The 26,405-nt window shown below is 38.5% G+C and overlaps 9 protein-coding genes across 17 annotated transcripts; 5 read left to right on the forward strand and 4 right to left on the reverse strand.

Annotated features, from left to right (window-relative positions):
* The first annotated feature begins 992 nt into the window (after positions 1 to 992).
* LOC103870224 (peroxisomal 2,4-dienoyl-CoA reductase) lies at positions 993 to 2,517 on the forward strand. Its single transcript, XM_009148336.3, has 5 exons — positions 993 to 1,299; positions 1,390 to 1,549; positions 1,635 to 1,807; positions 1,886 to 2,108; positions 2,199 to 2,517. Exons 1-5 carry the CDS (start codon positions 1,114 to 1,116, stop codon positions 2,339 to 2,341), a joined length of 885 nt encoding a protein of 294 aa, XP_009146584.1. The 5' UTR covers positions 993 to 1,113; the 3' UTR covers positions 2,342 to 2,517.
* A 516-nt stretch (positions 2,518 to 3,033) lies between these two features.
* On the forward strand, positions 3,034 to 10,209 carry LOC103870225 (phosphoglycerate kinase 1, chloroplastic). The gene is made up of 5 exons (XM_009148337.3): positions 3,034 to 3,574; positions 4,196 to 4,273; positions 4,347 to 4,925; positions 9,642 to 9,800; positions 9,875 to 10,209. The coding sequence occupies exons 1-5, from the start codon at positions 3,152 to 3,154 to the stop codon at positions 10,067 to 10,069; spliced, it is 1,434 nt and encodes a 477-aa protein (XP_009146585.2). The 5' UTR covers positions 3,034 to 3,151; the 3' UTR covers positions 10,070 to 10,209.
* Positions 4,672 to 9,598, reverse strand: LOC108872044 (glutathione S-transferase T3). Of its 9 annotated transcripts, none has more exons than XM_033292291.1 (6): positions 9,136 to 9,558; positions 9,005 to 9,048; positions 8,873 to 8,917; positions 8,730 to 8,786; positions 7,686 to 8,330; positions 6,901 to 7,233 (listed from the first exon to the last, which is right to left on the reverse strand). In XM_033292291.1, exons 1-6 carry the CDS (start codon positions 9,339 to 9,341, stop codon positions 7,217 to 7,219), a joined length of 1,014 nt encoding a protein of 337 aa, XP_033148182.1. In that variant the 5' UTR covers positions 9,342 to 9,558; the 3' UTR covers positions 6,901 to 7,216. The 9 variants fall into 9 exon arrangements, 8 of the variants coding, with proteins under 8 accessions (XP_033148175.1, XP_033148176.1, XP_033148177.1 ...); XM_033292290.1 differs by having other exon boundaries at positions 6,901 to 7,210; positions 9,136 to 9,557; XM_033292289.1 differs by lacking the exon at positions 6,901 to 7,233 and having other exon boundaries at positions 7,275 to 8,246; positions 9,136 to 9,598.
* Position 10,210: 1 nt separating the features above from the next.
* Positions 10,211 to 11,648, reverse strand: LOC103870226 (probable ubiquitin-conjugating enzyme E2 23). The gene has a single exon (XM_009148338.3). It carries the CDS (start codon positions 11,646 to 11,648, stop codon positions 10,497 to 10,499), a length of 1,152 nt encoding a protein of 383 aa, XP_009146586.1. The 3' UTR covers positions 10,211 to 10,496.
* LOC103870228 (pentatricopeptide repeat-containing protein At3g12770) lies at positions 11,499 to 14,623 on the forward strand. Its single transcript, XM_009148341.2, has 2 exons — positions 11,499 to 12,353; positions 12,447 to 14,623. The coding sequence occupies exons 1-2, from the start codon at positions 12,314 to 12,316 to the stop codon at positions 14,489 to 14,491; spliced, it is 2,085 nt and encodes a 694-aa protein (XP_009146589.1). The 5' UTR covers positions 11,499 to 12,313; the 3' UTR covers positions 14,492 to 14,623.
* LOC103870227 (DCN1-like protein 2) lies at positions 14,485 to 16,899 on the reverse strand. The gene is made up of 11 exons (XM_009148340.2): positions 16,675 to 16,899; positions 16,425 to 16,486; positions 16,120 to 16,256; positions 15,959 to 16,017; positions 15,847 to 15,870; positions 15,512 to 15,594; positions 15,350 to 15,414; positions 15,194 to 15,243; positions 15,006 to 15,107; positions 14,863 to 14,922; positions 14,485 to 14,758 (listed from the first exon to the last, which is right to left on the reverse strand). Exons 1-11 carry the CDS (start codon positions 16,675 to 16,677, stop codon positions 14,654 to 14,656), a joined length of 750 nt encoding a protein of 249 aa, XP_009146588.1. The 5' UTR covers positions 16,678 to 16,899; the 3' UTR covers positions 14,485 to 14,653.
* Positions 16,900 to 18,432: 1,533 nt separating this feature from the next.
* On the forward strand, positions 18,433 to 20,582 carry LOC103870229 (zinc transporter 1). Its single transcript, XM_009148342.3, has 2 exons — positions 18,433 to 20,093; positions 20,165 to 20,582. The coding sequence occupies exons 1-2, from the start codon at positions 19,344 to 19,346 to the stop codon at positions 20,474 to 20,476; spliced, it is 1,062 nt and encodes a 353-aa protein (XP_009146590.1). The 5' UTR covers positions 18,433 to 19,343; the 3' UTR covers positions 20,477 to 20,582.
* A 109-nt stretch (positions 20,583 to 20,691) lies between these two features.
* LOC103870230 (ALA-interacting subunit 1) lies at positions 20,692 to 22,745 on the reverse strand. The gene is made up of 8 exons (XM_009148343.3): positions 22,465 to 22,745; positions 22,255 to 22,313; positions 22,103 to 22,177; positions 21,904 to 22,017; positions 21,754 to 21,824; positions 21,383 to 21,680; positions 21,011 to 21,300; positions 20,692 to 20,922 (listed from the first exon to the last, which is right to left on the reverse strand). Exons 1-8 carry the CDS (start codon positions 22,529 to 22,531, stop codon positions 20,865 to 20,867), a joined length of 1,032 nt encoding a protein of 343 aa, XP_009146591.1. The 5' UTR covers positions 22,532 to 22,745; the 3' UTR covers positions 20,692 to 20,864.
* A 526-nt stretch (positions 22,746 to 23,271) lies between these two features.
* Positions 23,272 to 25,478, forward strand: LOC103870231 (myb family transcription factor PHL12). Its single transcript, XM_009148344.3, is given in 6 exon segments — positions 23,272 to 24,156; positions 24,301 to 24,377; positions 24,526 to 24,552; positions 24,554 to 24,602; positions 24,719 to 24,788; positions 24,909 to 25,478. Coding segments are annotated over 6 exon segments (687 nt in total). The 5' UTR covers positions 23,272 to 24,014; the 3' UTR covers positions 25,231 to 25,478.
* The last annotated feature ends 927 nt before the right edge of the window (positions 25,479 to 26,405 follow it).

Raw genomic sequence — 26,405 nt, forward strand, 5'->3', positions numbered from 1 at the left:
TTTTACGGTATGATGTGGATGTGATAATAACACTTAGCGGATTTAGTTGATTATAAATTATGTTTAGTTAATTCATTTGAAAAATATTTAGGATTTTTTACTATAAGATGTGGATGTGATAATAATACTTGGCGGATTTAGTTGATTATAAATTATTTTTGATTAATTCCTTTGTAAAATATTTAGGATTTTTTACCATATGATGTGGATGTGATAATAATACTTAGTGGATTTAGTTGATTGTATATGATATACATTAGTACTATCTGGCTGTAAAATTGTTGTTATTATAGTAGAAAATCATTGTTAATAGAAAGATTATACTATTTTATTTTTTACTAAAAATGAGGAGTTAATAAATCAAACATATGTGTGGAAGCACTATAGCCTATTGAGGTTCGAACCTAGACTATGTAATTTTTTACAAATTATAAAAAAATACATGTTTTAAGTCTTAGAGAAAAGCGACTTATTAATGTATACTACAAAAATATTAAAAATTTAGGAATCATTCAGTTAATTATAAAATTTGGTTTAGTTTTGATTTAGTTATTTTAATTTTTAGCTTGGGTTAAGTAGTAAAGTTAAGAACCAGCTAATATCTAAAAAATTAAGAACCAGCTTGCTTCTAAGTTCTTAGATAATTTTGGATAACAACAATAAAAACGTTAGATAATTAGGTTTTCAAGTTACATATCAGATAATTCGGATACTTTTAAATATTTAAGATAAAAAACTATTTTGATAGTTTAAAATTTTGGGTAATTTGGTTTATAAATAATATTTTTAGGATATTAAGATTTAGATACCAAATATAATTGATACTTTTAGGTATATTATCTGTATTTTAAAAATTCGGATATCAGTTCAAGTTTGATTTTAATTTTTCGGTTTTAGAAATATAAGATTCATGCAACTTGGTTTGGTTTCGGCTATTCGGTTGGGTACGGTTCAGTTATTCAATTCCAATAAATATGCCCATGACTGTGACAGGTGATGGATGTGACTAGAAGCGAAACGAAACACGAGTGGTCTTTTGCCTTATCATTTTGTATTCTTCTTTTCTTCTTCTTCTTCTTAGCTTTTACGTGTCGTGACTCTTGAACCGTGATCATGGACTCTCCTTTCAAGCCCGATGTACTCAAAGGCAAGGTTGCTCTCATCACCGGCGGCGGATCCGGCATCGGTTTCGAGATCTCCTCTCAGTTCGGCAAACATGGAGCTTCCATCGCCATCATGGGTCGCCGCAAACAAGTCCTCGACGCCGCCGTCTCTGATCTCCGATCTCTCGGGATTCCGGTAACTCCTCGAAAGTTTGTTTCTTTTTCGATTGCTTGTTTAGTTAATTCACTCTCTCTCTCTCTCTCTCTGTTTGCATGTGTCTCTTAGGCTGTTGGGTTTGAAGGTGATGTTCGTAAGCCAGAGGATGCGAGAAGAGTCGTTGAATCAACTTTTAACCATTTCGGTAAGGTTGATATTCTCGTCAACGCCGCCGCTGGAAACTTCCTTGCCGCAGCTGAGGATTTGTCCACCAATGGGTTCCGAACAGGTGAACTCTCATCCACCCTTCTGTTCACTTTGAGTCTTGTCTATGGCTAAAGGAAACATCTTTTTGGTGTGTTGCTGTTTTGTAGTTTTGGATATTGATGCTGTAGGAACATTCAACATGTGCCGTGAAGCACTCAAGTATCTTAAGAAAGGAGGACCTGGTAGAGACGCATCAAGCGGTGGTGGTTCGATTCTCAACATTAGTGCTACTCTGCACTACACTGCTTCTTGGTACCAAATCCATGTCTCTGCAGCCAAGGTGATTCATTAGTCTTCAGGAACTAAGTTTGGGAAGAAACAATCAAAATGTAACAAATGTTTTTTTTTTTTGAAATAGGCTGCAGTTGATGCTGCGACAAGGAACTTGGCATTGGAGTGGGGAACTGACTATGAGATTAGAGTGAACGGGATTGCGCCAGGCCCTATTGGAGGTACACCTGGAATGAGTAAACTTGGACCAGACGAGATTGAGAACAAAGCAGGAGATTATATACCTCTCTACAAACTTGGTGAGAAGTGGGATATCGCCATGGCTGCACTCTACCTCAGCTGTGATTCCGGTATGTTGAGTTTAAATCATAGTCTTTTACTTTTGAAACAGTATATAAATTGGTTAGATGATGAAAGATTTGGCTGATTTTGGTTAACAGGGAAGTATGTGAATGGACTGACAATGGTGGTAGATAATGGACAGTGGCTTAGCAGACCTCGTCATCTTCCCAAAGAAGCTGTCAAGGAACTCTCTCGGGTTGTGGAGAAGAGGTCCAGGGCCAAGCCGACCAGTAAACTCTAAAGTTCCAGTTCCCAAATTAGTGTGTTGTTGTGTTAATGTATTATGTTGGGGACAGGCGAGAAATGGTATTAAGATTCTGTTGGTTGAAGACACAGTACTGTAATGATATGAGACCAGTAAACTTGAAAAGCATTTGTGTTTCCCATCTCAAATAAAAGCACATTTTTTATCACTCCCTTGTTTGGTTTAGTGATTGTATTACATTGGAGACAAACAACATGGTGAATAAGGTTCTGTGGATGAAACATCTTCTTTGCTAATAAGAAATAGGTCTGTGGTTTTGAACCGAACTCGCCAAACCAAACTGAAAATTTCTGCAAATTTTGTTCGTTCGGCTACGGTTCGAGTTCAATTCGACAGGTTTATTAAAAACTTTCGGTTTTTGGTTTACTAATCGGTTAGTTTGATTTTTCAAAAAGTATTGTTATCGAAATTTTGAATTGAAAATCAAATTAACTAAAATTGTCCGAATTTAACCAAATTTTTAATCTGAATATAATCTAAATAAAAAACTGATAGTTTTTGTAAAAATTTTAAACAGAACCGAATAACAAACCAAACTTTTTTCGATTCAATTCGGCTAGACTTTGGTCGAATTTAAACCGAACTAGACTACCGAACCGGCATGCCTAGTAAGAAACATCTAGGATGGTTGTGATGGATTGTTAAAACTCAGAAGCCTTGTCTGAACCTCTCATCAACGATAAGAAAACAAATATATATTATTCTAATCTCCTACAGAAGATTGTGAGTCACACTCTCTCTCACTGTCCCATATCTCGTGATCCTCTTCTCTCCTCTAAACTCAACATGTCAACCGCCGCCGCAAGTCCATCCCTTTCACTCCTCAAGTCAACCGGAGCCGTTGCTTCATCCGCCGCAACTCGAGCACGCGCCACCCTTCTACCCATCTCCTCCAAATCCAAATCCATCTCCACGCGTCCTCTCGGCTTCTCCGCCGTCCTCGACTCCCGTTTCACCGTCCATGTCGCCTCAAAGGTTCAGTCTTTCCGCGGCAAAGGCACCAGAGGAGTCGTCTCCATGGCCAAGAAGAGCGTCGGAGACTTGACCTCTGCTGATTTGAAAGGGAAGAAGGTTTTCGTTAGAGCTGATCTCAATGTACCTCTCGATGACAATCAGACAATCACTGACGATACGAGAATCCGTGCCGCCATTCCCACAATCAAGTACTTGATTGACAATGGCGCTAAAGTCATCCTCTCCACTCATCTGGTACATTTCAAACTCCTCCTTTGCCTGAACTAAAGCTAGACACTTTTTTTAGGGTGAATTGGTGAAATAACCCCAAAAAACAAAAATTAGATTTGTAGAGAGAGATAGGAAGAGAAAAGAAGAGAGAGAGAGTAGAGGGTTTTGGTTAGTTAGCAAATTTGAGTTTTATTTTTGGTTACAATTAGGGTTGGGATTTTGGGTATTCGGGTCGGTTCGGTTTAGTAAGAACGGCAAGGAATCTTTTTGAAGAAAATTTCCGTGTTGTTGATTTCTCGACGTAGTGCTTCTTCCCATGTGCCTCCTATTCGTATATTGTATTAGTCTAGTAGGATTGATCTGCTCGGTTCCGGGTAAATTGGTTATTTAGAAAACGTATCTAATGAGTACTTGGTCAACTTATGGTTCGGATTCGGATCGGTTCCGGGTCAGATCCGGTTTGGTATTCGGATTAAACCTAGTTACAATGTGCAATTTCTATATTTTTTTAACACGAGGACGAATTATGGACCCGAAACCACAACATGTAATATTAGTCGTCAGTTCGAAGAAACTTTGGGCCTTGTAGAATGTAAAGCTAGACACTTTCATGCATTTTGAACTTTTGATTCAATCTTTTTGCAGGGAAGGCCAAAGGGAGTTACACCAAAGTTCAGTTTAGCTCCTCTTGTCCCTAGACTCTCTGAGCTTCTTGGTATTGAGGTAAAAAGTCATCATCTTTGTGGGAAAGTCAATCTCTTGAAAAAGCTCTTTTTGAGGGTTGATTTGTTTGCAGGTCAAGAAAGCTGACGACTGTATTGGTCCTGAAGTTGAGAGCTTGGTGGGTTCTCTTCCTGAAGGTGGAGTTTTGCTTCTTGAGAACGTCAGGTTTTACAAGGAGGAAGAGAAGAACGATCCGGAGTTCGCTAAGAAGCTTGCTTCGCTAGCTGATCTCTATGTCAATGATGCTTTTGGAACAGCTCACAGAGCTCATGCTTCCACTGAGGGAGTTACTAAGTTCTTGAAGCCTTCTGTTGCTGGTTTCCTTCTGCAAAAGGAGCTTGATTACCTTGTGGGAGCGGTTTCGAGCCCAAAGAGACCGTTTGCAGCCATAGTGGGTGGTTCCAAGGTCTCGTCCAAGATTGGAGTTATTGAGTCGCTTCTTGAGAAGTGTGATATCCTTCTTCTTGGTGGTGGGATGATCTTTACATTCTACAAGGCGCAAGGTCTTTCTGTTGGCTCGTCCCTTGTTGAGGAAGATAAACTCGAACTGGCTACATCTCTCCTTGCCAAAGCTAAGGCCAAAGGCGTCTCTCTTTTGTTGCCAACCGATGTTGTGGTTGCTGACAAGTTCGCTCCTGATGCCAACAGCAAGGTCTCTCTCTATCTCTCTCATCTCGCCATTGCTTTAAAAATGTCTTTATAAATTCTTGGCTAATGGTTGTTAGAAGAAAACTGAATGTATTCTAAGAATTTATCTGTGCTGAGGTTGGTGTTTTATGTGAACCATTTGCTAGCTATAGATGTGAGAAGTGGATGTTATAAGTAGTGCTCTTGTTTAAGCATTTGCACAGAATCAGTTGTTAAGAGCATGTTTATTGGTGAACCCCACTTAAGGGCTCTTAGTGTATTTTTAACTCTTAAAAATGAGTTAAGAGACATTGTTAAGAGACATCTAATTTTAGTGGTTTATTGGTAGTTCCTTAACAAAATTTCTTAACAATTTTAAATATTAAATTTTATTTTAAACATAAAATTTTAAACAAAGAAAAAATTTATTTAATAAAAACAAAGTTAAACATAACATTTTAAAATAAAAACATAAAATAATAAAAACAAAGATTACTAAAATAAACGAAAAATAATCTCAAAGAAGCTTCGAAGGTTAGTTGTTGTCTCCAAATTTATTCCATACATGTTCAACCAAATCAGCTTTCAGTCGTTGATGTACTTGTCCATCACGGATGTCAGTTCGAACACCCATTTGATTGGCGATATTTGAAGGAATTGTTGATGAGAAAGCGAGATCGACGTGTGAACTTCCGCTGCCTTCTCCCTGTTGGAAATCCGAAAGATTGTATTGAGTGCCTTCATCCCGTTCGTTTTCTACTATCATATTATGTAGTATGATACATGCTCTCATAATCTTCCCAATCTTGACTTTATCCCAACAAAGCGCCGGATTTTTAACGATGGCAAATCGAGCTTGCAAGACTCCGAAAGCACGCTCGACATCTTTCCGGACACCTTCTTGATGTGTAGCAAATAAGACTGCTTTCGGCCCTTGTGGAAGTGAAATAGATTGGATAAAAGTTGCCCATTTTGGATAAATACCATCGGTGAGATAGTAAGCATAACGATAGTTTCTTCCGTTGACGGAGAAATTCACTCGCGGTGCTACACCATTTATTATGTCATCAAAAACAGGTGAGCGATCAAGAACATTGATATCATTTAAGGTACCTGGAGGTCCAAAAAACGCATGCCAAATCCAGAGATCATATGAAGCTACCGCTTCTAAAACGATTGTCGGTTTTCCGGAACCACGAGAATATTGCCCTTTCCAAGCGGTGGGACAATTCTTCCACTCCCAATGCATACAATCGATGCTTCCTATCATCCCGGGAAATCCACGAATATCTCCAATATGAAGTAGACGTTGAAGATCATCTCGTGTTGGTTTTCTTAGGTACTCATTGGCGAACAAATTTATGATTGCTTCTACAAAATTTTCCACACATAACCGAGCAGTGGTTGCACCGAGCCTAAGGTATTCGTCGACCGCATCAAGCGCAGAACCATATGCCAACACGCGAATAGCTGCTGTACATTTTTGAAGTGCAGAGAGACCACATCTTCCGGTAACGTCTTTCTTTTGACGAAAGAAAGGGACTTCATTGGAGAGGCGATCAACAATAAACATGAACAATGACTTGTTCATCCTAAATCGTCGTCGGAATAGATTTTCAGGATACGTCGGAACGTCACTGAAATAATCATTCCATAACCGGAGATGACCTTCTTCACGGTGTCTTTCGATAAAAACTCTTTTTTTTCTTGTCTTCCTTTCGTTTTCTAACTGATCACCGATATGATTGTACACCGTGTCAAATGCTTGCTCGAAATGATGATCAAAAATGTCATCCATTGATCCCTCGATATTGTTATTAGAAGAAGATGCCATGAGAATTTGTTTTAGCTTTTTATAAATGTGTTTGTGATGAGAATTGTGAGAATAGAGAATGTGTTTGTGATGAGAATTGTGAGAATAGAGAATGAGAGAATTGCTAGACGTTGAGAATGAGAGAATTGCTAGACGTTGAGAATGAGATGAGAAAATGAGATGATAATGAGTGAATTATATAACAAGAAAATGAATGTCTCGTGATACAAACTCTCTCTCACTCTCGTGATACAAGACAACTATACAGACAGAAGACTACAAACTCTCTCTCACTCTCGTGATACAAACTCTCTCTCACTCACTCTCGTGACTACAACTCCCATGACACAAGACAACAAACTCTGACTCTCCAGTACAATTATACAGACAGAAGACTACAAACTCCTCTGACCTCTCCAACAGGAAGCCAATGGTCGACTCCCCTGACCTGTCCACTCCCGTGACCTGTCATGGCAAGAACTGTCCACTCCCGTGACCTGTCATTACAAGATAAAACAAACTTCGAAACATCATGTCAATTTAAACCAACACCATGGCAAGAACTGTGAACTACAATCTTTGAACATTTAAAACATTACGGATTGAAACATCATGTCAATTTAAACCAAACTTTCAACTACATTTCATACAAACATTTGACCTTAAACATAAACTTGAAACACGATCTTAAACTTAAACATGAAACACGATCTTAAACTTAAACATGAAAGACGATCTTAAACTTTAAAACAACAGACAGAACTTAAACATGAAACTAATCTGACAACAAGTCAGTTATGAGCTTGTTCTTGAGGGTTTCTTCAGACTCAGTTAGAGATTCCTTTCTTTCAATAAGACTCTCAAGGAGACTCATCTTAGACAACTCCTTTTTTGTCGCCAACTCCTTCTCTTTGATTGTCCACATACACTTAAAATCAGTAAGAGTTTTCTCGTTTAACACCGGCTTCTTACCTGAGGACTTTGCCGCTTTCACTCCAGGGGGACGCATGTTCTCAGTTGCTTGAGAGCTTGAGGTATCTGCACCAACTTCACACTTCCTCTTCTTTAAGCTCCCTTCAGTTTTTGCAGTACCAAGGTCGCACCACTTCTGGTCGTGTCGCAACTCCTTCCACGCGTGTTCAAGCATAAATTTCTTCTTGTAGTTGTTGTAGTATATTTGATGAGCAAGCTTCAGAACGTCGTTCTCATTCTGGCCGCTAGTCCTCTGTCTAGTAGCAGCTCCATATGATCCACTGAACTTGGACACTAGGTCATTGATCCTATGCCATCGTTGCTTGCAGTGACTTGGCTCCCTCTCCTCGCAGCCAGCAACAAGAGGACTTGCCGCGAAGTACGCAGCAATCCTTTTCCAAAAACCGGCGGATTTTTGCTCATTGCCAACCACAGGATCCTTGCTTGTGTTGAGCCACGAACTGATCAGGACAACATCATCTGTTGGTGTCCACTTCCGTCGTTCTCTACGCTCAGGAGCACTGTCTCCTTCAAAGTTTGAAGCTCCGGTTCCCTGACTACCTTCATAGTTACCAAAGGAAACAGTTTGTTGACTATTTAATAGTTCAACAAACTTTGAAGTTCCAGAAGGAATAGAATCCATTGCTGAAGCGAGGTAGAAAGAAGCAATAAAAGAAGAAAACTGAGGAAGTGGGAAGATGAGAACACGTTTGAAATGTTTTCAAGAAAGAGGTGAAGGCAAGTTCTTTTATAGATTAATTAATCCAATCACTGCATTGATTTCTATCTAACACAATGAACACAACACACCATTGATTTCTATCTACTTCATTTATCACAACCAAGCTGTCCGATTGGACATTTTATCTAACACAATCAACACCAAGACCATTGATTTCTATCTACCAAAAACTAAAGCAATTTATTACCTATGCCAACCGTAATCTAAGAATAACCAAAGCAATTTATTACATATCCTACCGCTAACCACCAACCAGTACAATGCTTTATCAAACTTAAACAGAATAAAGATATACGTTTTACCTGTGTGAATAATCGAAGGTCCTCTATCTGAAGAACCCGTGTGATGCTTTATCACACCTAAACACAAAAACACGAGACAAATCAGAATAGAAATTGTGGATTTTCATATTCAAAATTGATGGAGAACAAGCAGTAAAATACACCTAAAGCCACACAGACACAATCTGTCTCGCTTTTGATCAATCCACCTAAAACCAAAACAGACACAAACAAATCAAAAAAATACTCAGACGATTTGTTTTAGAAATTCACAATGAATAAGGACAAAATCTTACACAGAGAGAAAATCATCCTAAAACATCGCTCTTGATCAATCCACCTAAAGACACAACAAATCAAAACAACCCCCCCAGAGGAATTATTAAGATTCACGATGAAGAATATAAAGACATGCATGCCACTTTACCTTTGGATTTGATCACACGTACATACGTACCGATAGAGATGTCGTCGTTTAGCTTGGTCAAGGAGAGGCACCGATAGAAAGGTCGCAGTTTTCTTTCCTCGCCGAGACCCACAGATGATAGAGCCGTCGCCGTGCCGTCGAGGAGAGATCGAAAGAGCCGTCGCCGTTCCGTCGAGTAGAGCCACCGCAAAGGGAAGAGTCGCCATTGAATCGCCTTTCGTAGGAGAGACGAGAAACAGAACGAGAGAAAAAAGAAAAGAAAAATTATTTCACCGTTTACACCCCGACACCGCTCCTCTCCCCAGTAAAAAAGCGACACGTGCCTCCATCAACCCGTGCCTTCGCGCTCCCATTTAAGACACGCCCCTTCCTTTTAATCCCCTTTTTTCTTTAATTTTATTACCCTATTATGTTAACAACCCCCCTTAAGGGCTCCCTATAAACATGCTCTAAAAATTTGGTAAAGTTTTGTTTCTAAGTGAACTATGTAATGTGAATGTTTGTAGGTTGTGTCTGCATCAGGCATTGAGGACGGATGGATGGGACTGGACATCGGTCCAGACTCGATAAAAACATTCAACGAAGCTCTGGACACAACACAGACAGTCATTTGGAATGGACCTATGGGAGTTTTCGAGATGGAGAAGTTTGCTGCTGGAACAGAGGTAATAAAAAGATTCCTCATAGAGTAAAAACACATGGTAGATGAATATGTTGGTAAGAGTATGGTTTGTTGCAGGCCATTGCGAATAAACTAGCAGAGCTAAGTGAAAAAGGAGTGACGACGATAATAGGAGGAGGAGACTCAGTGGCTGCAGTGGAGAAAGTAGGAGTTGCAGGTGTCATGAGTCACATCTCCACTGGTGGTGGAGCCAGCTTGGAGCTCTTGGAAGGCAAAGTACTTCCCGGTGTGATCGCTCTTGATGAAGCTTAATAGAAACTCAAAACATTTTGATTGAGGCAAACTATGTATAACAACATTGAGTTTCTTTTGCTGCTAATCTATGTATTCAATACTTTTTGACTTTATATTCAATAAGGGGAATGTATTAAAGTGAGAGTTTGTTTTGAGTGTTTGGATAAAGTTTCTTAGCTAAAAATATATAAATCCAAATCCCATCATTTTAGATGAAATTTTTAGAGTTGCTTAGCAAAAAAGTCATATTAAACTATTCAATTCACTTAAAATCTTCTGAGAACACACTAAAAATAGTGTTTCAGTAAAATAAACACCCTAAAATCAAAATGTTTCCAAATCACAACTCTCAAATGAATACACTCTCCTAAGAGAGAGTCACTCATAAATTATTAAAAATTCAAAGAAAACACACAAAAGAAAACCTATAAAACAACTAAATAAACTACAAGAGAAAGATCTTGTTCAAGAAGTTTTTGTATCTGGGTGTCTTCTGAATATCATCAAACCTGCTAGTAATGGGTTGGAAGTAGGAAGATGAAGAAGAGTAGTAGTGATCACTTAGAGAACACTCTTTCTCTTTGTACCTCTCCAGCTCTTCTTTAAGATCACTGTTGAGAAGATGCTCACCGTAAGTTTTATTGTCTTCAAAGGCAACATAAGTCTTGAAGAACATGTTTCTATCCCTCTCCTTTGCCAAATCCATCTCTTCAATCATGTTCTTCAGAATAAAAGCACCCTTCTTCCTAAAATGACCTTTCACAAAATCCTCAAACCCATTGAGAGGACGCTTGAGCGTATCCAGCATCTGATGACATGACTTGTTGGTGTTGTTCATCACAATCTCTTCAATGTGGAGAAACACATCTAATATGTTGTAATCAAGTTTGGCTTTTAGTAACTTTTGTGTCTCAAAGTTACTCAAAGGAAGGCCATAGGGATGGTAGAAGAGACTCGGCGCTTGGTGTGGATAGTCTACAGGGAACTTAACGTCGAAGAAGAACAAGCTGTGACTCGGATCGGTTACAGCAACTCTCATCAGCTCTTTTCTTTCGTTGTAAGTTCTAACAAAGAAGCTGACTCCACTGGAAGAACCATCTCTCTTCTCTAACTCTCTCTGCAGCTTCCCCCACTCCCTCTCAACGGTACTGATTGAACATACGCAGCAGCAAGAGGAGTAACAACACCTGTACTTGCCGAAGTGATGATCCCATGGACAACATCCATCAACAGCTTCGAACTTGTTGAACCTCTTGAAGTTTAAATCCACCTTATCTCCCAACTCCATGATCTCCTTCTCGAAGATGTCAACCACAAAGTAGCTGTTCCGTCCGAGACGAACGATGTCGCCAACTTTCTCTTCTTCTGGTTCCGGTTTGGACTCTTCTTTCTTTTCTCTAGTAGAAACTGTTCTAACTTTCTCAGCACGTCTCCTGTTTAGATCAGCAGAACTTGACCTATATCGGTTACCAGAATTTGCCCTAGAGCGTTGTACAGGTAACACTCTTGTTAGATCATCATCATCAGTGTCGCTGTTACTACTACTGCTCATGGTTTTGAATAAACTTCGAGTACCAGGACTGCTACTACTGCTCATGATTTTTTTCTTTATCTTGTGAGTGATGTTCTTCGTCGTAACTCGTAAGCTAATTAAATAACAACTCTAAACCCTAGAATATAGCAAAATTAAAAACCGCTAAGATATAGGATTTGTAAATATTTCGAATCCTAACAGTTAAAGGATAACTTCTATTTCTTTGACATAGGTAACATGTCAACCTAGTTATTTTAAAACAGTGTAATCTGTTATAGATTATTTTCCAAATTATAAAAAAAAATTAAGTAAATTAAACTAATAAATTTTTTTTGACCCTAATAATTTAAGGACAATAGTGGAATCTGTTATATATTCTATCAGTTTCGATTTTTCTTAGATTTTTGTATTTTAAAAATACACATGATATCTAAAATACTTTTTACAATACTATAATTTGAAAAGAATAAATAATATATGTAGTAGTTATCTATTTAATATGACTAAAACAGGTAAATAAACAAAAAAAAATTTTGAAAACAAAATATGTGTAAAACAAATAAAATTTTAAAAATATTTATTTTTATGGAATGGTGAGAGTATTATGTAAAAAAATACAATTTTTAATACGAGATATTTTTTTTGTTGAAAACATACAGTTTTTCTTTTGTAGATGAATATGGCGAATACTTAGACAAAGATATTGCCAGGAGGACAGAGTAATAACAATGTCGGAAGCATCTCTTCTTGCTTCTCCTTTTCTCCACTGTAAGAACTCTTTGCTACTCCTCAGTTCTACAGCTTTGCTATATGTAAAGTTTTGATCTTTTCAAGTGAAAAACATGTTCATGTTTGATGTAGCAAACAGTGGGATCCATTCAGATTCTTTCTACGCCTCGCTTATCGGCAGCTCCACTCACAAACCTCAGCTTAGGCAAATCCACGCACGTTTATTTGTATTGGGTTTGCAGCTCAGCAGTTTCTTGATCACCAAGCTCATTCACGCAAGCTCTTCCTTTGGTGACATATGCTTCGCACGCAAGGTGTTCGACGATTTGCCTCGCCCTCAGATATTCCCTTGGAATGCTATTATAACGGGTTATTCAAGAAACAATCTCTTCCAAGATGCGCTTCTCATGTATTCAAAGATGCAACTCGCTCGCGTCTCTCCTGATTCTTTCACTTTCCCACACCTTCTCAAAGCTTGCAGCGGTTTGCCTAACCTTCAGATGGGTCGGCTCGTGCATGCTCAGGTGCTCAGGCTCGGTTTCGAAGCTGATGGGTTTGTTCAGAACGGTCTCATCGCCTTGTACGCGAAGTGCAGGCGTATGGGGAGTGCGAGAACCGTGTTTGAAGGACTGCCAGTGTCTAAGAGAACAGTAGTCTCGTGGACGGCTATTGTTTCGGCTTATGCTCAGAACGGTGAGCCTCTGGAGGCGTTAGAGATTTTCAGTCAGATGAGGAAGATGGACGTGGAGCTTGATTGTGTAGCTCTCGTCAGCGTTCTCAATGCTTTCACGTGCCTGCAGGATTTGGAGCAAGGGAGAGCTGTTCATGGTTCTGTTGTGAAGATGGGTCTTGAAACAGAGCCTGACTTGCTCATCTCTCTCAACACCATGTACGCAAAGTGTGGCCAAGTCGAAACCGCCAAGATTCTGTTTGGTAAGATGAAGTCACCGAACTTGATTTTGTGGAACGCCATGATCTCTGGGTATGCGAAGAACGGTTATGCCAAAGACGCTATTGATGCGTTTCATGAGATGATCAATAAAGGTGTAAGACCTAACACCATTTCCATAACATCTGCCGTTTCGGCTTGTGCTCAAGTAGGTTCTCTTGAGCAGGCTCGCTGGATGGACGAGTATGTAGGCAGGAGCGACTACAGGGATGATGTTTTTATTAGCAGCGCTTTAATCGATATGTTTGCTAAATGTGGAAGTGTAGAGTGCGCAAGATCAGTTTTCGACAGAACACTCGATAGAGATGTTGTGGTCTGGAGTGCTATGATCGTTGGGTATGGACTGCACGGGCGTGCAAGAGAAGCAATCAGTCTATACCGTGCGATGGAGCGTGGTGGAGTACAACCCAATGACGTCACTTTCCTGGGGCTTCTCATGGCTTGTAACCATTCAGGCTTAGTAAGAGAAGGCTGGTGGTTCTTCAACAGGATGACAGACCACAAAATCAACCCGCAGCAGCAACACTATGCATGCGTCATCGATCTTCTCGGGCGTGCTGGTCATCTTGATCAAGCTTACGAGGTGATCAGATGCATGCCTATCCAGCCCGGTGTAACGGTTTGGGGAGCGCTCCTAAGCGCGTGCAAGAAGCATCGCCACGTGGGTTTGGGAGAGTACGCAGCTCAACAACTTTTCTCAATAGACCCAACCAACACTGGCCATTACGTGCAGCTCTCTAATCTGTATGCTGCAGCTCGTTTGTGGGACCGCGTTGCAGAGGTGCGACTGAGAATGAAGGAGAAGGGATTGAGCAAAGACGTTGGATGCAGCTGGGTTGAAGTAAGGGGAAGGTTGGAGGCTTTTCGAGTTGGTGATAAGTCGCATCCAAGATATGAAGAGATTGAGAGACAAGTGGAGTGGATTGAGAATAAACTGAAGGAAAGTGGATTTGTGGCGTACAAGGACGCTTCGTTGCACGATCTCAACGATGAAGAAGCTGAGGAGACTCTGTGCAGCCACAGCGAGAGGATAGCCATTGCATATGGACTTGTAAGTACGCCCCAAGGGACAACACTGCGAATCACAAAGAATCTGAGAGCTTGTGTGAACTGTCACGCAGCTACAAAAGTCATCTCGAAGCTTGTGGGTAGAGAGATTGTTGTGAGAGACACCAATCGGTTCCACCATTTCAAGGATGGAGTTTGTTCGTGCGGTGATTATTGGTAATAGAAAATAGAAACTGGATTAGTCTGAAAGTTGGAACATCTTAGTTATTTGATCATCAAAATAAGAGGATGAAGATTCAGACAAGAACACACAAGTCTATTCATAAATAATGAGCAAGGACCACTGTAAAAATAGAGCTGAGTACTTCTCCCAATTGGCATGTTACTTCTCAACAACGCTCTTGTCATACAGGTACTCAACGAACTCATCGATGAGGTAAGGCCATGCTCCTTCTGCATCGTAATTCGACAGCGCCGGGTCCACCGTCTGCATCACAAACTACTGTCTCAATCCATATATCAACGCTAAGCCCTAGTTGCAATCAATATGTAAGCTCAATAACACAATTATATCTAGTGTTTTTCTATTACCCTTGCAAACTCCAGGAGCTGTGCCCATGTGTCTTTAGATATGGCCTTGTTGTGACGATCCTGATTTAGGGAAGCAAAATTGTATCAGAAGCAATAAGAACATGCCTTTTGATGATATACTAAACCCACTAGTGTTTGTTTACCTGTAAGAAATCACACCAGTGGTTTACTAATGGCCACTCTCTTTCTGCAAAGAGCAGCTGCCACATACCAATAGCTGTATCTAAAGCAAGAGACTTCTGTCCCTGAAACAGTTTTACAAATGAAGATTGTCACTAACACAGAGAAAACACCTCCTGATAGCAACTACTTCAGAACAAGCTTTGGTTACCTTCTCTTTCGCCCACCCAAAAGCAAAGTTGTATATTTCATGGAACTTTTCTGAACAAACATAATCGCACAAGAAGAACATTTCAGCCAACATGGAACTTTCTAAACCCAAATCATAAAACAGGATAACGAATGGATATTTCAGTTTGTTTCTTACGTTCATCTTTAAGCTCAGAACGCATAAATGACAGCTTTTCCTGCAACTTCCCAATGGAATCTACGCTGCCATCAGAAAATTGGATCAAAGTTAAACTCCGCACCAAAAGATACTAGAACAAGCCACACAACGTTAACATCATTAGGACTAGAGTTCACTCACCCTAATGCCTGTAATCCACCAAAAAATTCTTCCTTGGAAAATTCACACGCTGTTGCAGCATTCATATGCCACGAAAGAACCAACTGAAACAGAAGTAAGTACTCATTTAACTAAATGGTCAGAATATGAACAAGAAAAGCCAGAGTAACAAGTGAAAGAAACCAATGAGTTTAAGACCCTATTTTTAATCTGATCCTCCAGGGATCTCAATTTTTGTCAATCATAGCTTTTCAAGTCAGTACTTATTAACTAATACTAGGTAGTTTTTTGGTAGTCAGAGACCAACGCAAGAAACATAGGAACACAAGCAAGTCGTATGAAAAGGATAGACATACCGTGACAATGTCTTGGGGTTCCACCTGGAGAGAAAAACCACGTCAGTTGTTATTAATGCTAAGCATAATAAACCACATCATTCTTAGGACTATTCAAGGAGATAAAAAATACCTGAAGATCACTACACAGAACCGAGATACCTTCGGCCAGAATCATATCAGAATATGGGTCTGCAGAATGTAACATGAAACTTTTAAACCATAAAAGTACACAAATGATAGATATCAGAACATAGGCTTTTCAATCAACTAAAGAGAAAGAAGGCCTCTCGCCTTTATATCTATTGTAGAGCTCCTCCAAGCGTCTCATATCACCATTGCTTCTTGGCTGGGGCTGGCTGTAAAACATATCAAAAGCTGCTTCGAGCTGCCAATCGCTGGCTTTGAGAGCCTGAAGAGCATTCTTATCACTGCCCACATCATTAAACAAAGTCACCAAACCAAACGTTTCAAGATTTATGGTAAAAAAAAAACCCAAGAATGATGCCGCTACAGTACTAAACACTGTTTCTAGCCCTTGATTACAAAACATCGAATCTACAGTAAACTAGCGATAAGGTAAAGATAGATCCAGTTACCTAGCTCCAGTGATAGCCACGAACTGCTGAAGTTTATCCCGGTTGCTTCTACTCAACTTATGCTGGCACAAGATCATATGATTGAATCAAAATTACACACAAAAGATGATCGATAAACCAAAAGAAAGGGACTTTCGATTCTACTTTGGAATTGAATTATCAAAAGACAAAAGCTTTACAGCGTCAGATACAAAGATTAAGTGGATCCGAAGAATCAAGAGCTGAAGGAAGAAAGGAGAAAGCGCCGTACCATTGTGTGATGAAGAATCTGCAAGGTGACACAAAAACCCTAATCGAACGAAGAGAGGGAAGTGACTCAGGGAAGACTCGAGAGTCTCTCACGACGATTGCTTTAAGCTTTCTCACTTTCCTCTTCTTGTCCGCCTCTCTCTCTCTTCTTCAATGCTTTTTTTTATATACTCTGGAGATTTTTTTTTTTCCATTTGCAAAGACTCGGTTTGATCAAACCGGTACATAGTAAAATATCTCGAAAATCGGTATATAGTAAAATATCTTGGTACTGGATCGGAAGAATTGTATCTCGGTATTAAACCGGAAGACTTGTATTTCGGTATTTTTGTAACCGGTACATTTTCAATGTTTTTGGCTTTTTGCTAGTAAAATTTTCTTTTATCATCTAAATCTATGTCATATAAATACATAATTTTAACTAAATTTTAATATCTATAAACAGATTATTATCATAAAATATGAAGAATGTTTGTCATATTTTACATCGTAAAGCTAAAAAACATTCAACACTATTTATTTAAAAGAGTAATAAATTTAATAATTTTGTTATACTATTAGATTATTCATTTTTTTATTAGTCTAAAAATTAAATATTTTATTGAATATGAATGGATGTTATTTGATCCACCTTATACTATACAACATATCTCTTACTAAACTTTTAAGTTTTAAACATGTCATAACTATATAAAATGTAATTGTATTATAAATAAAAAAATATCCAATAGATAGAAAATAAAAAGTCTAATAATATAAAATAAAACCAGAATACCTAATAAATAACAAATAAAATCATCATTTCTCAATAATAAATACATTCTATGAAATTCTGATTTAGGGGATGATTGGTAAGTGCTGTAACTTTATATTTTTTGCTGTAAAATTTAATCTGTAGATTTATTTGCTGTAGCTTTCCTTGCTGTAGATTTCTAAAGCACTAATTTTTTGCTCTGGAAATAAAGCTCTCTACAGCCATATTTTGATTTTGCAGAGATTTTTTTACTGTGAGTTTTTTAAGGAAAGCAAAGCTCGATTGGTTGAGATATATAGCTGTAGACTAAATTTTGGCTGTCCAGAGCATCTACAGCCCCAACCAATCATCCCCTTAGTAGAAGAATTCATATTTAAAAAGTGGAGATTTCTGACACAAAGAGTGAATATTTTATATAAATTTCATCCGTAAAATGCAGCTTAAAGCTAGTAATAATTTCAAATTAAAGTACACATTTCGTATATTACGTAAAACAATATGAACAATATATCCGTGATATAAATAATGGACAATGCACATGTAGATGCATGTGAGTGATTTATCATGCAGGTTTGATGAATCATAAAATACCACATGTTGTTGTGGATGGATCGTCATTCAGTTGATGATCATCTGAAAATATGGATATTTTAGGCCTTATGGGTCTCACAGGTAATGACATTGCTTCATTAGGAGCTTCAAACTTTGATTTGAACAATGAAATGTACAAGAATGGTCTTATCTGTCACTACAGTTTGAGAAGTTCATGATGATTTGCCAAGTATGCATGCTTGGAGATGGAGTTCCTTTTGTATTATAAACTCTATTCTACGAATGTACATTTGTTAGCTTGGAAGCTAGTTATAGTCATATTATTTTTTTCTCATGTCTACATCCCAAGATGGAAGACTCTTCAATTATTGAAATTGCAGCTGCTGACAAGAAAAATGTAGCCAACATTAGGTTCAGGTAACCATCGCACTCAACGTAATTGTGACAGTGAAATCAAAATCCGAAACACGTGGCTTCATTGGCCCAACACTACCCACCAATACCACCTTGTGAGGACGATGATACCATCGTAACATTTTGAAGCCAAAAGTAAATGGAAAAATCAAATAAAAATCACTCTTCTCACGGCTCACAGACTACCATGACGACATTCTGTCTTCACATTTTACTTTCTGGTTAAAAAGTACAATTTGTATACATTTTTTCTTTTTGCTTTTGATAAAGTAGTGAAAAGAGATGTAGTCACCATGATCATGACACTTGACTAGCAATTACAAGGGTTAGAAATAATTCACAACGTATCTCCTTTAAGACCAAACGTAGAAGAAAACAGTATGCTAGTTATGTTAGGTCAATCAAACTCCAAACTCAATAACCATGCCTCTTTCTTAGTATATATATCTTTGAATTGTCACTGTAGTTTTATTATTGTATATCAAGAACATATAAACAGATAATGATTAGAAGATATCGAAAGGGCGTCTAATATCAACCATCCATAAACTACAACCTAAGATGCTTAAGGAACTTCTTGTACTAACCAATGAAAAATTCTTCAGTCGTCTTGTCCCATAAATAACAAAAGCTTAAAATACCAAAAGAGCAATACTTTCTTTTGTTCGTTCCATTTATATGATTAGTCTTTGTTAATAAGTTAAAGTTATACAATAATTCAGAGTACTAAGAGTTTTTTTTTGTGCGTGACAACGAAGTTAGTATGTAATGTATAGTGGTCAACTCTACGTAAGTTTATATTCTGCTATTATCATTTACAGACCACTCGCTAATAAAGTTAAAGGTTCTCTCGCTTTCTCATTATAAAAAGCTTCCCCTACTTCTCCATAACACTCCACACTTTACTTTCTTACACAACACAAGAACCAGAAAATATCTAAACTAAACTCATGTCTGAATACAGTTTCTGTTTCTCCACAAACATGTTGAGAGTTTATGTAGTATTAATGATATGTATGCATGTATGTTGTGCGTCTAGTGATTGTACAAGTCACGATGAACACGACGTTGTGTCACAAGAGGAAGCAGAGAGAGCAACAACGCTGAAGCTCGGTTCTATCGCTTTGCTTCTTGTAGCAGGAGGAGTAGGCGTGAGTCTACCGTTGATAGGGAAAAAGATCCCGGCGTTACAGCCGGAGAACGATATCTTCTTCTTGGTGAAAGCCTTCGCCGCAGGAGTGATCCTATGTACAGGGTTCGTCCATATACTACCAGACGCGTTCGAGAGACTAAGCTCGCCTTGTCTTGAGACCACTGCAGCTGGCAAGTTCCCGTTTGCTGGCTTTGTCGCGATGCTGTCAGCGATGGGGACGCTTATGATCGATACGTTCGCGACGGCGTATTACAAGAGGCAGCATAGTATGGGGAACAAGCAAGTGAGCGTGGTTGAGGATGAAGAGCATGCGGGTCACGTTCATGTCCATACTCATGCGAGTCATGGACACTCGCATGGGTCGACGGAGTTGATCAGGAGAAGGATTGTTTCTCAGGTTCTTGAGATTGGGATAGTAGTGCATTCGGTTATAATAGGGATATCTCTTGGAGCTTCACAGAGTATAGACACTATAAAGCCACTCATGGCTGCACTTTCTTTCCATCAGTTCTTCGAAGGTCTTGGCCTCGGTGGCTGCATCTCTCTCGTAAGCATCAAATCCACTTACTTCCAATTGGTTTTGATTCGAAAACTTCTGACAGTGTTATGATTGTATAGGCGGAGTTACAGTCCAAATCAACGGTGATAATGGCTGCATTTTTCTCAGTGACGGCGCCTCTGGGGATAGGGATAGGTATGGGGATGTCTAGTGGTTTAGGCTATGGGAGGGAGAGTAAAGAGGCAATCATGGTGGAAGGAATGCTGAACGCTGCATCAGCTGGGATACTCATTTACATGTCACTCGTTGATCTTCTTGCTCCTGACTTTGTTAACCCAAGATTGCAATCTAATCTCTGGCTTCACTTGGCTGCTTTTCTCTCCCTCCTCCTCGGCGCTGCTTCCATGTCTCTCTTAGCCATTTGGGCGTGATGCATCGACTCCATAGCTATTAGCAAAACAAACAAGCACAAAATGCTGCTCTTTTTTTTCTTGAATCTGTAATCTTGGAATCAATACTATTCTGTTTTGAACTCAATGGCTTGCTTTTTGATAGAGACAAACATTAGTTAAAGGCAGAGAGAGAGAGGGAGAGAAGCTAGCTAAGTGCTTTATTCGTTATATGGATGGAGGAAGAGAAAAAGGAGAAAGGTAAATGAAAATGATAGGAAGCATCAATCATGGTGGGCATCTTTCAACTGTAACATCATCATAGTACTTACACATCTATAAATACAAACTATCACTCGCAGTTTTAGCTAAATATTACAATCATGGATAAAGAGATTTACATACACAGATCATTTAAAGAGTCTTTTGTTTACCGACCACCACCGGGAACTCTGTTCCATGACAAGTAAGTAGGATCTCCAAGACGCCTGCCAAAAAACACCAACACCAAATCAAAATCTATCTACGCTTTGCTGTTATAATAGCCAACAAGGATAAAGAATCATATGTATGTACCTTGGTTTCACAAGATACATGATGGTAAACACAAGTGCCAAGAAGAAACAGATTCCTCCAACTGTGAGGTAAGCAATGCCGAGGAAGTCATTCTTCCCACCGAGCCAACTAGTTGTTGACAGAACAAGCTTCTTCTTCCCATCGAAACTGTACGTGTTGTAGTTGTTTAACAGAGTCACGTGTATGGTATCACCTTTCTCCAGGTCACTCTCTATCTTCCCGTAAAGTTTTCTAAACGTTGGCAAAGCTGCAGTTCTCATCCACACGATCAGATCCTCTTGCTCACTCAGCTGAAACACCATAAGAGACACAGAGAGAGGTAGAGATTCAAAGTCAAGTTTTGAGACTCTACCAAAGCATTAAAGGCCTTACCGATTTATTTGCATCTAGCCTGCCACCACCGGTGATATTGCCCTCCTGAAAGTTCTTGGGGAATACATTTTTGCCAAACTTGTGTTCCCTGTCACTCTTCCAAGCAATCCCTCTCTTGTTTACAGTTAAAGGCTGGTTGTTTTTAGATAAAGCGTATGTGTCATTAAAGAGACTCCAAGCAATTAAACCACATGGCACAATAGGCCGCCCATTAACATCATCCTCAGGCTTGCACGCATCTATTTGATTCTCATCTTTCACACTCCTCAATTGAGAATCACTTCTGCTTTTCACATACCTGTAATATGCAAGAAAAACAAAAGGATTTAAGGAATCAAAGTCACATACTCAATGTCAAGCACTATAGTAACCTGCGGTGATTCTGGTAGAAGTTCTCAAGCTGGTAATAAACGTAGATAGGCTGCTTCATCTTCTTAGGAACCTGAAGATACCCACCCAAGTAAACAAAAGACATTCAGTGGCTAACAGTGTTGTTCTCTTGTCGCGTAGGGAAAACTCACCACTAGTGTCCGGTTACAAGATTTGTCAGAACCTCCTTGAATATAAGCAACCTTGTTAGCCCGAGCAGGCGTCGGGACGCAGTCATTATCATACCGATCAACGATCTCAACAACCTATTATTATATCACATAAAGAGATGAAACATTTGGTTAAGGTGGATTAAAAAAAACGATTAGTAGGATCTTCATCCTCACTTACATCCTGGGAAGCGAAAAGAGAAACAACTCCAAGGGGGATGAAGATAACACTAATGACTAAAAACGTCAGAATCACCTGCAAAATTTAAATAATTAAAAAAAAAAGGAAACTGTTTTAAAATGTTTCTCGAAGAATAGAAAGAAGCTATATACCCAACCAGGCGTGAGAATTGGTTTGCAAGCAGGAAGCTCCTGTTGTGTAAATTTCGAATCTGCCAAAACCAAACATCAACGAGAGCTTGATTCCAATTCATAAACATGCCTAAAGATTCTAACTTTTTCTACGCAAGAAGCTGAAACAAAAAGAATGGATTTTGCAAATATAATTAGAGTCAACGAGGATCAAAAAGAAGAGAGATTTACACTTGGGTCGCTTGGATTTTGAAGATCCGGCAGGGGCGGAGCTAGACGACGCCGTATTGGAAGGCATAGCTGAGGGAAAAGTGGGAGGATTGTGCGTGGGGGGGAAGGAGGAAATAGAGAAAGGGAGATGAAGGAAGCTTGGTCGTCGTCAAAGGCGACGGCTTTAAGACGAATTAAGGTACGATCTAGAAGAAAAGAAAACCCCCAAATCGAAGTTTCGTAGATCCTCCTCTCCTCCTTCTCCCATGGCTGATTTGGTCAAAGTCGCTCCTTTTTTGTTTGTTTGTTAACTTCGCTCCTTTTTTTTAATTTAGCTGAATTTATATTATAGTCCTCTTTCTTTGTTTGGTTCACGAATTAACTTCCTAAGTTTGATTTATAACCTGTTATGACCAATTATTTGATTGTGTTCACTGTTCAGACAACATAAATCAGAAAAAAAGTAAAAAAAAAAAGTATATGATCTTTTTTTTTTTTTTTTTGATCTATTGCTAAGATTCTTTGGTGATTGATGAGTAGAAATAGAATAAGCAATAGAAAGTAGAGTGGGTAGGAAAAATGACAAAATTATGAATTGCAATTGTCATGTTAGGCACACCACAAGAAAAAAATTAACGAAAGAGGGCCTAACTCAATTGGGCATTACGTTTATTGGATTGGGCTTGAAGATTTTTTAAATGGGCTTAATCACGTTTCTTCTTGGGTCTAATGTTTGTATTGCTCAATAACGAGAGTGAAGTCTACATTTTTGGTTGAGTTGTGTTGGAGTCATTAGTGGTTTGTGTTGTGTGATATGAAAGGGAATAGATTCATCTTATACATACAAGAAGATTCCTATCAAATAAAGGAGACAAGAGGCCGCTTGAAAACTAAGCAAACAAAATAAATATTTTTTTATTTTTTTTTCCAACCTGAATGATTCGTATTTGCACACATAACTTAATTGTTGAGATCAAAGTTAAACATCAGCTTTATTCCACTTGTCATCTTTATTCAAAGCACACCGCACACGAATCCTCTCATCGAGATTAAAACATTTTTTTTAAACAAACAAGATGCTTATGCGCTCCTTACTCCCACACGCATGTGCATTGCATATATCTAAAAGCAATTTATTATCGAATGAAGGTGTAAGGTTGTATGCGTCAATACATCAAAATATGACGACTTAGACATTTGGATTTGATGGTACTAAGCAAATTCTTATCGTATGAATGTATAAGGCAGATGCGTTAAAAATCAACAATAAAAGGACTGGGACATGCTATAATTTGGATTTAACGGTACTTAGACAATAGACATGTGTAGATGTAAAATCGCCTGCATGGTTTACAACTTCAAAGCGTAAACCATATTGCATTTGTACATATAGTCTATAGATATACATCCCTACCTTTAAAGATTTATCTAAAGGTTACATGTGTCAATGTCAGTCCATAATTTAACTTTATAGTTTGCAAGACGTTGTGTGTTTCTATTTTTTCATCTTTCATAAATACTTAATATTCGCTTGTGTTGAATATTGCATCACCTATCGGCATTTGTTAATCATGATGCAGTCGAGGGAGGAGAGGAGAGCCGAGTCACCATCAGGTCTCGTTCTCACCACCGACCCTAAACCTCGTCTCCGCTGGACCGCTGAGCTTCATGAACGTTTCGTTGACGCCGTCACTCACCTTGGAGGCCCTGACAGTACGTTTTCATCATCATTATCATTTCTTTTATTGCTTCATTCATTTGTACTCATATGTATGTATGTATGTAGTATAGTATGTGGTTGGTGATTATTTACACTAATAGTAAACATTAACTATAATTGTGATATTATATCAACAGAAGCTACACCAAAGACGATTATGAGAGTGATGGCTGTGAAGGGTCTTACACTTTACCATCTCAAGAGCCATCTCCAGGTCTCTGTCTTGCTTCATACATCATTCTTCCTACTTTACTGTTCTTGTGTTCCTTCTTAATTAGTTAGTTTTGCATGTATACTTAGAAATTAGAATTAAAAGTATAACATACCGGTAACTATAACTTTATATGTATATGTGTTTACAGAAGTTCAGACTTGGAAAGCAGCCTCACAAAGGAACATAGTCATGGTCACTCCACTAATATTAGGGATACTAATAGAGGTGCGCATAATTCATCAGCCTTCTTAATTAATCAAAATCACTCCATATATTGGTTAATTTGTGACAATGAATGCCTTATCTAGTTGTTAATCGACATCGATCGATTACACATGCAGCTTCCATGTTGGATCTTCAAAGGAATGTTGTATTCAGTACTCCTCACATCATTGGTCGCAATATGAACGAGTATGTGCTTTCCACTTCCCATTCCTAACTATTGATTCAAATATACTTAAAACTTAATTAAATTTTTTATTATAGTATATGATTAAATGGTAAATTATAAATGATGAATTGGTGATGAAGGATGCAAATGGAAGTGAAAAGAAGAATAGAGGAAGAGGTAGAAGTAGAAAGACAGGTGAATCAAAGGATAGAAGCACAAGGGAAATACATGGAGAGCATGTTGGAGAAAGCATGTGAAACACAAGAAGCAAGTCTCACCAAAGACTACTCTACTCTCTTTTTCAACAACACATCACCCCTCCCAATTCCATGGTTCGAGGATCATTTTCCCTCGTCTTCCTCCATGGATTCTACATTGAATCTTTCTGATATCAGTCTCAACTTCTCTCTCCAAGATTCTCGGAGCTCTATCACCAAGAACCGTACGGTTTGTCTCGGTTAGAGAATACATATGTAGGTCTAGTTATTTGACTCTTCCTACTCTAGTATTCTAATGTGCATAAATGCACAAACTCACATGTAATAATTCTGCCAAACAATGAAGTAGATCTTCGTTATCCACTCTAATAGATGTGATGATGTGCAATAGATGGTGAAGTGGGATGCCCCATGTATTTCTCAATTCTTGTGTGTTTATTATATATATGTGTGTTACTTGCACACTGAAATTTTAAAGATTTTGTCTTTCTAGTCACTGTTGTAACTTGTAGTCATAAAATCACCACCCAACACCACTTTAACTTTTCATCACTCAATAATATATCTATCCCCTCACAATCTGATGAAATGTGGGCCAAAAGATCAAAAACCCAATGTATTGAATTTTGAAGTGATAACCTTAGATGGGCCACATTAAAAGGGTCAATATATTTGAGGATCTTGAGACAAACAAGAGTCTGATCAAGGCAACTAGGCAAAGTTATAGTCTTAACACTCAAAGTCTGTCGGTTGACGAGTCAATGGAAGTCTCGCGGATATGAAACGGTCAAAAAAGGATGTTTTATTAATCTTCTCCAATTCTCCAAGGAGGGAGACTTATTACATAACTTAGAGATAAGATTCAACGATGGAGTAAATGTGTTATTTGTTTGCTCTCACACTTCACCAGCTTTCAATTCTCTGTTATTATTCGTTGTTTCTTTTCTTTTTCAAAACATAAAGTTAACGTTATTTTTTTCTTAAACATTACATTCATAACTAATACATCCAAGCAGGATTATAGTACAAAGTTTTTCAGTCCATCAAGGAACCGCATTACAAAAAATGGCTAGAAGCTAGCTAGCACTACCTACTAAAAAAAAAAAGAAGATACCACATTACCACGTCGACAAAAAGGAGACCGCTGCAGGCCTAACGCGTTGAAGACGGGAGAGATAATCGAGCTTATTGTAGAGTTAGGTTATTGTATAGTTAACGTTTCTCAGTCCATGGCAGCCCTAAGGCGTTGAAAGTTTCTCAGTCCTAACGCGTTGAAAGTTTCTCAGTCCATCAATAAAGTTAACGTTATTGTATAGTTAGGTCTCGTTTTATCCTTCAGGTTCTTATTAAAATTTACAAAAAAAACTACTCAACACAAAATAATTCACAAAAGTAGTTAACACAACAAATGATCCAGAA

The sequence above is a fragment of the Brassica rapa genome, chromosome A05 (assembly GCF_000309985.2).
Source record: "Brassica rapa cultivar Chiifu-401-42 chromosome A05, CAAS_Brap_v3.01, whole genome shotgun sequence".
Classification (NCBI taxonomy): Eukaryota; Viridiplantae; Streptophyta; class Magnoliopsida; order Brassicales; family Brassicaceae; genus Brassica; species Brassica rapa.